Below are 13463 nucleotides of genomic sequence, written 5' to 3' on the forward strand. Positions count from 1 at the left end.
CCCCAGCACTGTTCCCATCCCCGCAATTCCCCAATAAAAATCTTAAAAAAAAAAAAGTGTTCAATTCAGCCGTACAATTGGAACAAAACAGAGGAGATTATCATGGCCCAATGCACAAGGGTGACATGCAAAATTGTGGAGCATTCCTTTTTTTTTTTTAAAGATTTTATTGGGGAATTGGGGGAAGAGAAAAGTGCTGGGGAATCAAGGGAAGGGGAACAGACAAGTTACTGTCCTTTTGTTCTTCAGTTTAGTTGTGGAGGACATTGCTTCACTGGCCCACGTTGGCACTATCATTGCGCTTTTCCCGGGTGAGGCAGATCGGTCGCCGGCCTCTGGACGGCCGCTCACGGTGGCTCTTGGCAGCTCACACCAACTGCTGGCCGCTCACGCTGGCTGCCGGCCACACACGGTAGCCCATGGCAGCCCACTGCAGCAGGGGCTGCAGCCTACGCCATCGCCGGCGACTCACGGTAGCCCAGCTCCAGGTCGAGCTGTTGTTCACCATCTTAGCTGTAGAGGGTGCAGTGTCACTGGCCCCCATGTGAGATCGAACCGGGGCCCTGCTGCTCAGAGCTTGCGTTCCAAGCCAGCTCTTAACCAATACACCACTGGGCCGGCACAAGGAGCATTCCATATTTAAAACAACAACAACAAGAAAAAAACATTATCAGCACCTTTCTTTGAAATTCTCCATGGCTCCATCCCAGCCTCCTCCCAACTTCCCAGAAGTTTTGGATTTGTCCCTTATTTGTCCCATTGCTTTTCTTTATATATACTGTTTACTTTGACCTATTTTTGAACTTTATTTAAATAAACTTTACTGTCTGCCTCCTCCTGCAACTCACCTTTCATTCAACATTTTTTGGTCAGAGTCATCCATGTGGATGCATGGAGCTGTATTCTTTTTCACTGCTGTATAGTTTTCCACCTTGCAATGTACATATCCCAGGTTTCTGCAGGTCCTCTCAGGCCCCCCTTCTTTTTTTTTTTTTTTATTTTTTGTTTCTTTTTTAGCTGAGCCATCCTGCCACCTGTTGGCCTCTCAGTGGCAGCTCAGCTCGGACCAGTAATCAAACCAGCGACACTGTTGCTCAGAGCTCACACTCTTGAGCGAGCTCTTAACCAACTGAGCCACTTGGCCGGCCCTCAGCCCCTCTTCTTAGGTGATCCCCTTTGTCCACTTGTTCCATCATGACCGTTACTATGGTAACCGATCCTGTGTGGGCTCTAACCAGCTGGCCTCCGCCTGGGGCTTCTCTGTGCGTCTGAGGTGTGCGACACTGAGGGATCTCCTAGGCGCTCACACATGGGTAATCCTGAAGTAGGATGGAGTTTTTACCCCATGGGGCAAACCTTTGACAGGGAGCTGGTAGATAATTCTTCTGCCTTCTTCTCCCCCACCCCACAACTGTCCTAAGACGCCATAGTAAATATGGCCTCTCCTGAACACCCTCAGATGGACTCACCCTTTTTCCCTGCTTCACGTCCACTTTCCCTCACTCTTGTTTTCTTGGCACTGCACTCCGCAACAATGTACTGCACAAACTTCTGACTCCGGTCTGCTTCCTAAGGAACCCAAGAAAGACACTACCATTTGTCCACTCTGCTGTTGATGAACCTTGGAGTCCTTCCAAGTTTTTGAGATTGCACACAGTGTGGCTTGGACCAACATCTTGGTACGTGCTTCCAGGGGCACTTGTTTCTATTTCTCTAGACCAGCGGTTCTCAACCTGTGGGTTGCGACCCCTTTGGGGGTCGAACGACCCTTTCACAGGGGTCGCCTAAGACCATTGGAAAACAAAACGATATTTACAATTCATAACAGTAGCAAAATTACAGTTATAGAGTAGCAACGAAAATAATTTTATGGTTGGGGGTCACTACAACATGAGGAACTGCATTAGGAAGGTTGAGAACCGCTGCTCTAGACTGTTCCAAGCAGTGGACCTGCCAGATCACAGGTTGCATACTCCCTTCGGCGTCACCAGAGATTGCCCAATGAATTCCCAAAGGACCTACTGATTTTTCCAGTTTATTTCACCTCTGACCCCTACCCTCAGCTGACTATGTTCGGTCATACGAGCCCTCTTTCAGTTCCTTTAGCACACGTGCTCCCCAGCACGAGGCCTTTGCATCTGCTATTTCTTTCTGCTGAGAACACTTTCCCCCCACACTCAGCCTAGCTAAGCCCTCCTTTTTCCACAGAGCTCAGCGCAGTGCTTAACTTCCTTGGAACAGCTTCCTGACTTCCTCCTCAACCCCAGACCAGGTCACTCCCACCTCCCCCTGCCCATCATGGCCTCATAGTCCTCTCTGTTGTGATATACTGATCCGTTGCAGTGCTTCATCTATCTGTACTGCTATTGGAACAAAGTCTGGCAACTCCGCTGAGTTTCACTAGCCTGAAAGTAGTGACTTCCATGTTTGTTTAAGTTGACTGCCATATTTCCAGCACCCAACACTGTGCCTGGCACATAGTAGGCAATTGATATTATTACTCTTAAGACCTATTCTACATTCTTACTCATATTTGAGTTCAATGCGTACTTTCCCCAGCATGTTTTAACATTAATTAGCATCTGCTGGGGGCCAAGATCATGACAATGTAAACACAATCTCTTTCCTTGAGGAACTCACAGGTAAAGGGTAATAAACATGATTGAGCTCGCTGGACCCTGACATGTTTTAAGTGCTTAGCAACTGTTGAATGGACTCAGAAGTCACCTCTAGTCTGAGTATTGCTGTAATGAGCAGTGATGGCTTCTGTTTATTAAGCACTTACTATGTGCCCGGCACTCCAAGGGCTTTCCATGTGCCATCTCATCCTACCCTCACATTCTACCCGGGAGCTACTATTATTACCTCCATTTTACAGAGGAGTAAACAGTCGCTTGTTCCAGATCACACAGCTAGGAAATGGTGCTGACAGGATGTCCCAGCCAGGGCTCCTAACCCCCTATCATGATGCTAAATTTCTCCTGCCCCAATTGCACTGCTTTCAGGTTCCAGTGACTGCGTTGGTAATCACAATGGTAAATTAATGATGTCTACCACTATGAGGCACTTGTCGGGTCCTAATCACTTTGCACCCATCCTTTCATTTATTCAGCAGTATTTACTGAGAACCTACCATGTGCCAAGCTGTGTTCGAGGAGCATGAGCTACAGTGGTGAACAGAACAGAGTAAAACCCCTGCTTTGTGGAGTTGACGTCCTAGCAGGAAGAGAGAAAGAAGTAAACAAAACAAATAAAATATTATTATCATAGATGGTGATCAGTGCTACAGAGAAAATGAAAGCAGAACAGGGAAACACAGAGTGTGATGACTGGGCTTTCTGTGATCTTATTTCATCCTCCTAGCAATCTGCTCTTTTTTGCCCTTGATAATGAGATTCAGAGAGGTGAAGTCACTTCCTTACAGGCACACAGCTCATAGGCTGAGAAGTCGACTCTGGAAGGACTGAGGATCCCATCCTGCCAATCACTCTTTGCTGTGGCCTACCAAGTGTCTAGGATTGTGCTGGAGACAAAAGGAGCATCAAACTTTCTTCCAAGAGTCGAAGATCTGACAGGCAGGTAAGTTGACCCAGGTGAGTGGAACACTCCTAAAGCTACACCAAAGTGTCTATACTGTGCTGGGGGGGTGGGGCATTAAGCATGATCGCCTGTGGGAAATACTGAGGCTGGAGTCCAGGCTCAGGCGGACGAATTGATTCCAGAGAATCGGAGCAGAAGACTAAGGCCGCCTAGGTCCTGGGGCTGTTGGTGATTCACAGGCCTACCAGTCCCTGCCCTGCCCCCACAGCCAGCTCTAAGCTCAGTCCCTTTCAGCCATCGATGTCCTGCCTCCAGGCATCAGGCAGAGAGAAAGTGGCTAGTGACCAAGAGACCAGCCCTGGCCCCGCCCTGGGGAAGCCACACTCTTATGCAAATAGCGACCACCCCTCCCCCCACCCAGCCAGGACTGCGTGAGGCCTCCTAGACGGGGTTCTGGGGCGATGACAGCTGGTCCCCTGCCCCAGGTGGCCCTGCGACTCAGTTTCTGCCCAGCAGAGCTCATGAAGTGGGGGAGGGGCAGTGTGGCATAGCGTGGAGGAGCGCCTGGGCTTTGGGGCTACAAAAGTGGAGAGCACCGTCTCCCCCAGGCGCAGCACCAGTGCCTCTTAGAACCTTTGCATGTTCTTTAAAGAGGTACACTTTTTAGAGTTTAGTTGATCAAGCTGAAAACGGACATATTTCGGAGTTTGAGGAGTTCATTCATTCAACAAACGTTTGTTGAGTATATTTTATGAGCCAGGCCCTAGAGGCTGAGGATAAGCAATGAACAAGACCAAGGTCAGTGTCCTCTGGGATTTTTCCTTTTAATGAGAGAGATGGACATCAGACTATTAACACACAGGTATTTTATTATAATTGTGAAAAGTGTTCTGAATGAGAAAGGGTCCTGTGCTTGGGTAAACTGGGCAAACTCACCTGTTCTGTTTTGCAAGGGGCCATCTCAGGGATTTCTGTCTTCAGACTGGGGCTAAGAGCCAACTGTCCATCTCTTTTTGGAACATTCTAGTCTCACCAGGGCCAAAGGCCCGGTCTCTGCCATGTACAGGTGCTGTGGGGCCAAGAAGAGGGTTTCCTGTGTTTGAATCTAGGAGGCTCTCCACAAATAATTGGTGAATGAATGAAAGTCATTTCAAGGAAGGTTAAGGGTGTATGGCCTGTTCAGAGCAAATCTCAGCACTGTTATTCCTAGATTTCTGGAAGAGGGAGGGAATTTGGGGGCCTGGGGGAGGCACGACTGGGGTGCTGGACTTCCATTCAACTGTAGTTGCTGGCACTGTGCTAGGCTTCTACCTACATCAGTGAATGAGACAGTCAGGGGCCCTGCCCTCCTAGGGCTCACAGTCTGGTGAGAGCAAAGGCAACAGTAAGATAATTCCACAAGCTTTCTGAGAGAGCAGGAACAAGAAGATGCCCAAGCTGGTTCCAGGAGGATAAGCGTTATAGAGAAGAGGGCTGGCTAGAGATGGGGCTGTGGATGGAGGGATCGGTATATGCAAACGCCTAGAGGAGAGAAAGCAGGTTTATTCAAAGAACTCAAAATAGCTGAGCCTGTTCAGATTTTGAAGGAGGCAGTTTGGGGAAAGGGTCTTGGAGAGAAAAGCAGGGCTGTTGCACCATCTTGGGCAATCTTCCCCTTGGGGGACAACTGAATTTCCCCAATCCACATCTCCTTAGGGTTATGACATCCAAGAGGTTGACTTCCTTTGAATGAAGACACATCATTTACTGGCCACCCTGTTATAGAACATTGGCTCATTCAATCCTCAACAGAACTCTCATACCTTTGATAATATGACTCCCATTGTATAGATGGGACGACTGCACCTCGTCCAAGGTCATATTTCGGGATTTAGAATGTTCCCTTATGTAAATGCTTCTGTTGTAGCCGTTCCTTTTACATGAGGTAATGCATGTAAAAGCTTTTTTGTAATAAAGCCATGTAAACATGAGGCGTTAGTATTAGTTTTGCTGGACTTCTGGCTCCATCCAGTTCAGCCTGCAGCATCCAGGGAGCCCAGGAAGGGACAATAATGAAAGCCAAAAGTCCCAATGGCCTCTCTTAAAATTCCCCCGCGTCTATTCTGGTTCCTTCTCTGGGGCACCTCCAGATATTATCTTCTGCCAAATAGAGTTTGTTTCTCAGAAGCTGCAAGACGTGGGAGGTTTAAAAAAAAAAAATCAGCAGCATCAACAACTACAAAAACTCCTGCAGCAGCCTGAACACAAAGAGTTTGAATTTTGAACAAAGGGCAGGGTGAGACCCGAAAGTAAATGCTGACACATCCTCTCTCCAGCTGTGAACTGGGGGTCTGAGGGCTGTGGCAAAGGTCATCTGTCTCTATATCTTTGGGCAGGAAATGCAATTCAATCCTCTCAGTGACTGATGGTTCTGCAAGATTAATGGGATCCTCTCCAATCCTGGACTCTGTTCTGACAGCACAAAAAGTGAATCAAACTTCTCTCCTCTCCTCTTACTAAGCAAGGTCAGCTGATTCCCCATTTTTAAAAATCCCAAACTTTTCTCCAGGAAATTTGTCGCTGGGTGTTCCTTTGCCAGGCGAAATTCTGCCTTCTGGGGGTGAGATCCAAAGGTCTGGGGACTTCAAGGTCTGGGGACCTCTCTAGGCTTTTCATCTGTGCCTACTTCATCTTTCCAAATAAAATTAAAGGGCATGACCGTCTCTGAAAGGGTTAACTGCCAGCCCTGCTGCGGCCCTTGGGGATTGGCAACCAATGATAATGTAGCATGATGAAGTAATGCTTGGGATTTGATTTCCATTGGTTGACACACTTGTCCATCAATCCAAAGATGCAAGTTTTGAAAGTATCTTTGAACTTTTATGACTTGCTTCCTGATGTTAACCCCTTAATAAACTCACCTGTTATTTCCAAGTTTCCGTCCAATGCTGACAAAGGAAAAGAGATACTAGAACATGCAGACCTCTAGACATAAACTTAAGTCTTCCCCAAATGACCAAAGCTATATGTAAGTCAGGTCTTCACTCTATAAGGGACTGAGGAGTAGAAAGAAAAACAAAAGACCTTTTTGGGACTGGGCACTTTTAACAGAAGCAGTGTGGTCTGTTGTCCCCCAAAGTATGTTTTCGATTGCAAAAGTAACAAAAAATATGGCAAAACTGTGATTTGGCAAAGCTAGGTGCTCAATACACAAGTTTTTCCTATATTTTTTGGTTATATTTATTTTCTCTGCCTTTATATTTGAAATATTTGATCAATTTAAAAGGGCACCATGGTTGTGAAAAATGCAAATAATATTTAAGTAGTCTATACAACCCCCTCAAAAATTGTCTTCCCTCCTCAGAAGTGACACAACAATGGTTTGCTGCTCCATTCAAGTTTTTCTTTTTATTTTTTTTGTATCTATACAACATTATGTATATGTAGTTTGTTTTCACATAAATGGAACCATAACATACACGTTATTCTGTGACTTCCTTTTTGCTTCTTATCCAGTCCTGAGCTTCATCTGTATCACAACATTCAAATTTACTTCACCCTTCAATAATATTTTAGAATGAGGCAGTTCTATAAATAGTATATGGAAAGATCTCCAAGATCATATTAAATGAAAAAGGAAGGGATAGGACAGTGTGTATATTTGTGTGACACAGTTTAATAAAAGAAAACATATAGAGATGTTTGTAAATACATCAACTATTTCTGAGCGGATACCCAAGAGACTTGCTAACGATTTTCTGGGGTTGGGGGTGTGCGGAGGAGAGAGACTGGGCAGGCTGGGATGGGGGACAAAGACAAAGCAATTTTAAAACAATTTTTAAACTGTAGCCTATTTTATAATTACAATAGAATTTCTAAAATATGTAAGTACAGTTTCAAGAATTATATTTGGGTGCCCACCACATAGATTCAGAAAGAAAATTACCAGTACCTCTGGCTGTTCACATCCTCTATCTCCAGAGTTGAATCTTTTCCTGCATTTTGTTTTAATCACTCTTTTGCTTTTATTTCTGTTTTGTCATTTATATACATATATACCTAAACAGTATCTATTTGCTTTAGACTTGCCTGATTTTGAACTTTATAGCCTCAAAAAAGGTAAACAAAACGAAACTCATTTTTGAATAGGTAATACATCTACATAATCCAAAATCCAAAATGAACTACAACATCTAAAATGAAATAAGTCTATCAGGCTCAAAATCAGGAAACACTAATATATACATGTGGTAAAAATGTCACACTACCAAAGAATAGATTTTCTTCTCTTTTCTCGGCTCTTTTCTACTTTTGACTATTTCTTTCCATGAAAATTCTGTGCATATAAAAGTACGTATGTAGATATAGATATATCCTCTTGTTTAACAAAAGTGGTCAGCGTAATTTAGTATTAGTATTCTGCATCTTGCTTTTTTTTTTTTTTTTTAAAATTGGGGAATTGGGGGAGGGGAACAGCGTTGGGGAATCCGGGGACAGGAACAGACAAGTTGCTGTCCTTTTGTTCTTCAGTCTAGTCCTGGAGGATGTCGCTTCACTGGCCCATGTTGGCATTATCATTGCATTCTTCCCCGCTGAGGCAGTCGCTTTCTGGCCATTGGATGGCTGCTCATGGTGGCTCACGAAAGCGCACACCAGCTGCCAGCCAGCCCCACTGCAGCCTATGCCGTTGCCAGCGACTCATGGCAGCCCAGCTATAAGTTGAGCTGTTGTTCACCATCTTAGCTGTAGAGGATGCAGCGTCACTGGCCCTCATGTGGGATCAGAACCGGGGCCCTGCTGCTCAGAGCTGGCGTCCCAAGCCAACTCCTAACCAGCATGCCATTCGGCTGACCCCATCTTGCTTTGTTTTAAGGATATGAAATCATTCCACATCAGTACATACAGAGCTACCTTATTCTTTTCAATGACTTAATAGCATTTCATTGGGCAGCAGACAAATGGTCCAAGAATTATTTAACCAGTTCTCCAACTTTTAGATCACTGTTCATCTTTTTCTGTTGCAAACAAGGCTACAATAGATTGCATCTTTGTGTTTGCGTCTATCAGTAGGATGCATATCAGGAAGTGGCTGCTATCCATTTCTAAGGCTTTCTGCCCCATCACCACTTACCTGTCCTTGAGAAATTTGTCAGATCTGGGCAGGTGGGACAATCTTTATTCCAGCTGGGTGCTTACAGTGCCATGCTCTTGGCAGGCACTCACAGTGAGTGGTGGAAGGGCTAACACTGCAGACATTCACATTGTACCAGATGGCCCCTCCTGGGAAACCTTTGCAGCTGTCCGGCCCCATTCCCTCACCTCATCATCACAATACTTCATTTTTCTTCCTTCATTCCACACATATTTCCAGAAGGCTGACTATGGGGAACTAGTACCAAATCAGACCGTGAGCTTGGTAGGTGAGTTATGGCAAATTCTGGAAAACACGCTAAGGTTGCACCATCCAATCAGGTAGACTCTAGTTACATATAGCTATTTAAATATAATTATAATTAGTGCCGGCTGAGTGGCGTGTTGGTTAAGAGTTGGCTTGGGATGGCAGCTCTGAGCAGCAGGGCCCTGGTTCTGATCCCACATGCAGGCCAGTGACGCTGCGCCCTCTACAGCTAAGATGGTGAACAAGAGCTCGACCTGGAGCTGAGCTGCCGTGAGTCACCTGCAATGGCGTAGGCTGCAGTGGGGGCTGGCCGGCAGCTGGCTTGTGTTTTCGTATGCCTTCATGAGTGGCCGTCCAATGGTCGGAGAGCGACTGCCTCAGCAGGGAAGAGTGCAATGATAATACCAACATGGGCCAGTGAAGCAACATCCTCCACAACTAGACTGAAGAACAAAAAGGACAGCAACTTTTCTGTTCCCCTCCCCCAATTCCCCAATAAAATCTTAAAATAAATAAATAAATGTAATTATAATTAAATAAAATTTAACATTCAATTCCTTAAACCCACTACCCATGTTTCAAGTACTCAATAGCCACATATGACTAGAGACTCCTCAATTAGGCAGCATAGACACAGAACATTTCCATCACGTTCTAGGGACACGAGGGGGGTTAGTGGTAAAGCCTGTGGGCTCTGGATTCCTATAAGCACTGGGTTCAAGCCCTGTCTTTGCTATTATTTCACAGCTGCACATGTTGTGCAAGTAACCTGACTTCTCTTTGAGCCTCAGCTGTAGAAGTGGGACATGCCAGACCCTCCTCCTTCATAGAACTTTGATGAGGATTCAGAGATAATGAAGGTGAGTGTTTTTGTTCATAGTAGGCTCTCAAAACCCAGGAGCTATTGTAATTATATAAAAGTATGACTACGGCTTCAGTTTCTAACCGTTTGAAAATCCTGGAATCTGAGGGTTCCATCCAGTATCAGCCCTTCCTGACTCCCTTGGGAAGCCAGTGGTCCACTCCCTGCCCAGCTTGGAGGATGTCTCCAATCTGAGCTGGTTCTTCTCTACCCTCTGTCTTAAGGCACAGAGCTGCTCAATCAACCTTTGATGAATGAAGAAAACAAATGAAAGGGGCTAACACAGTCAGGATTTGACTGGACCTTTTGTAAGAATGAGCAGGAGAGTCCAGGAAGTCACGATGATGAGGTTTCAGATACAACTGTCCTGGTCTTTTTTTTTCCTGCAAGAAACAGTACAAATTACCTTATTCTTCCCTTCCCTCTCTCACCTACTGCCCACTCCTCTGGGACAATTAGCCAACACCAAGAGCCCCAGGGTCTTGGCCCTTCCCCCTTTGGCCCAAAATAACCTCCTCCCCCCACTTTGAGCAAATGCCTGGAATTCTTTCAACAGGAGGACAAAGCCTTTCATCTGCCAATTACTGATAAAGGGAAAATGCAAATATCGCTGGAGAAGGTGATCCATCAAGGGCCCAACATTTATTGAGTGACCACTTAGGACCAGGCAGCAGGGTAGGCATTCTGGGGGAGTCCGAGGGGAACAAACCCCGGCTGGCCCATTCTTCTCTCTGGTCTGCGGTTTCCTCGAGATTTGTAAAGGGAGGGGATTAAATTAAGTGACTACTCTACCCCTTCCCAGTGTGACAGGCCAGGAACTCCCCATCGGGGTGATATATGGACTTAACTGTTATTTACCCTAAGGTGGCTGTCATCGGATATTTTCTTGACACCAGCTTTTGGGGGCACCATGAGGCCACATGAGGAGAGAGGATCTCTAGGAGGAAAGAATTAAGATCAAGCATTCTATTTCACAGTTTTCCTTTATCCCACTTAACTCACTTTCCAGGACCCTCCTGGGCCATGCGCCCTTCTTTGAACATGTTTATTTAATTACATGGAAGAAGTAAATATGGTCAGTATCTGAAAAAGCATGTGGTGTCCCAACCAGGCTCTGGTTTGAGCCCCAGCAACCTAACTTATAAGCTGTGTGATCTTGGGTGAGTGGCTTTGCCCTTTTGAGTTGTAGTTTCCTCCTTTGCAAAATGAGGAATAACAAGACTACTTCCTGTAAAGGGCTCTCGTGAGAGAGAAGCAAATAAAATGGTCCCTGGTTCTTGACAGAGGCTGAAGGCAAAAACCTTTCTCACTCCCACTAAGCCAAAGTCAAATAATTTTTGAGGTTTGCCAGCTCGTGGACTTGGATGAAAACAAACTTCTAAGAGTAGCCTTTCGTGAAGGGGCAGGGGAAGTAAAAAAGACAGGACAGGAAACTTGAAGGTGAGTGAGGGGGACGCTGTCTCTTAGGGTGACCAAAACAGAGCTGATGGTTCCCATCTGATCTCTGATGGGGAAGCCACTTCCTCTCCGCATTATCTGTCTGATTGCTGTGTTGACATGGGGATGACACGAGGGCAGAGCAATAATCCAGATTCCTAACTTCTACGAGCCTCAGTTTCCCTAGCTGCAAAATGACGTGCTCCAACTACCCCACAGGGTTAATGGCAGAAATAAAATGAAAAGAGAAAGCCTGCTATGAGTATAACCTTCCTTTATTGTCGTCCCGGTGCCGTGTCACTCGTGATCTTTACCCCCAAGATCAGGCCTAGTTGGGCTAGAGAGGAATGTTAGGGCCAGCTTTTCTCACAACCCAAGTGGACCTGACTGTTCATGATGAAATTACAGGACAACACATTTCGTTGAGGATTCGTTGAGGGGTTGGGAACAGTGAACTAGGTATGTGGAGAGGGAAACATACCCAGATCTAAAGATACTCCATGTATATATAGAGGATGCCCATACCTCCGCCAAGAAGCCCTCTAGGACTAATCATGGGGCGCCCAGATTTCCCGGCGTCCCATCCCAGAGAGCCTTGCATCTTTCTGCCGACTTTTCTCTTGTTCACAGCCAATAAGGGCTTACCCTCCGCCTGTTTGCCAGCCGCGTTAGGAGGCGCCAGATCCAATTCTCTCGGTATTTCACTCCTGAGCATCTATTTCCTCCTCTTGGCGAGCACAGGGACCTTTTAAAAAAAAAAAGGTCCAACTTCTGTTTCAGGGCTCCTCGCTTAGCAAACGACTCCACAGACGCGGGCAGAATGAATGAATGAAAGGCAACGTCTTCCGGTCAGCTCGGGTCTGAAAAGTCTGTGGTCTGGCTGTATTTCCTGTATGTGTGTGTGTGTGTATGTCCATGTCGTTGAGTCTCGGAGTTTAAAAGTTATGCAGTCCGTACAGGTATGGAGCTGAGCTAATTTCTTCCTGAGCCCCCAAATCCCTCTTCTTTATGGTAGGTCCGCATATGGGAGTCTGGGAGGATCGCCTCCCTCAAAAAAGAAAAGAAAAGACATGCAGCAGTAAAGAAAAAAAACAAAAAAACAAACATATACAAAATGCTTTGAATTTGGGTCGGCCCCGTAGGTAATGGGTGAGGTGGCTGAAGGAAGAGGAAGAGGGGTGCTCGTGGGGGCCGTGGGCAATAGGGGCAGGGATTGAGCTGGAGGGTCCGTTTTTGGGGGGTGCCAAGCTCGGGGGCTTTCACGCCAGCATGCTCGGCTTGCATTTCCGCGCCTCCCGCTGAGGCCAGCCGTGCAAATCTGCACCTTCCTCCCCACCCCCTCCTCCTTCCCTCTCCCTGCCCCGCCATCTCCGGGATGCGCCCGCCGCCTGCAACTCAGCTCTCCAAAAGTCAGCTCTGCACACAACTCCCGGGCGGCGGCGGCGCCTGCGTGCAGAGGCGCACTCGTGACCCAACAACAAAACAGCGATGCCAGGGCGCTAACGGCGCCCGGTGCTTCACTAGCCCGGCCGCCGGCTCAGAGCGCGGTCGGCAACAATGTTTACGTTCCGGGGATTATGACGTCGACGCCTCCCCCCCCCCAACTGCTGAAAATGGTTTCCTAGGACTTTGCAAACGGATCTGCTTAAGTGTTGGTGCAAAACTTTGTAGATCTCGGCTCTGGCTTGCTTTATTTATTTATTTTTTTGGTTTGTTTTCTTTGGTCTTCTCTCCTTCCCCCCTCCGCCAAAATGCAGGGGGCAGGAGTGTTGACAATTAATTGGTGAACTCTCCTAAAAAAATGGAGGCAGAGAAAGACTCTGGAAGAAGATTGGTGTGTAGCTTTTTTTTTTTTCCCCAAATCTGTATCTGGTATATGATAGATCTATTTTTTTTGTTGTTGTTTCTTGCTGCCTTTTCTTTCCTTTTCTGTATTTTGCAAGAGGGCCGGAAAAAAATATAATAAATTGCATGCAAAAGGAAGCCAGCAGCTTACTCCTCCAGTCCCTTGTGAGGCTCAGAGTCTCAGACACTTAAGTGGGGAGGTGGTAGCGGGGAAAGGCATGGAAGGGGGCTGAGCGGTCTCGGGGTTCGCCCGGAATCCGGGGGGCTGCGGGGCCGAGCGCCGGGCGGTGGAGGGAGGAGGCAGGGGATGCGGGGAGTGGCGGGGGAGTCTCCTTAGGAAGTGAGTGTGCGCGCGCGCTCGTGGGGAGATGAGGCAGCTGCTGGTGCGTTTTGGGGTCTCGG

The 13463-nt window shown here is 46.7% G+C and overlaps 1 protein-coding gene across 6 annotated transcripts in view; it reads left to right on the forward strand.

Annotated features, from left to right (window-relative positions):
• Positions 1-9480: 9480 nt before the first annotated feature.
• The window catches only part of KDM2B (lysine demethylase 2B), a 123006-nt gene continuing 119023 nt past the window's right edge, over positions 9481-13463 (forward strand). For 2 of the 6 annotated variants that reach the window (XM_019649013.1, XM_019649014.1), the window contains exon 1: positions 12820-13050. In XM_019649013.1, coding sequence (XP_019504558.1) covers positions 13018-13050 — 33 coding nt within the window. In that variant the 5' untranslated portion in view covers positions 12820-13017. Of the gene's footprint in view, positions 9778-11492; positions 12065-12819; positions 13051-13131; positions 13445-13463 lie in introns of those variants that run through there. The other 4 variants (XM_019649016.1, XM_019649017.1, XM_019649018.1 and 1 more) reach the window with 3 other exon arrangements.

The sequence above is a fragment of the Hipposideros armiger genome, unplaced genomic scaffold, assembly GCF_001890085.2.
Source record: "Hipposideros armiger isolate ML-2016 unplaced genomic scaffold, ASM189008v1 scaffold_128, whole genome shotgun sequence".
Classification (NCBI taxonomy): Eukaryota; Metazoa; Chordata; class Mammalia; order Chiroptera; family Hipposideridae; genus Hipposideros; species Hipposideros armiger.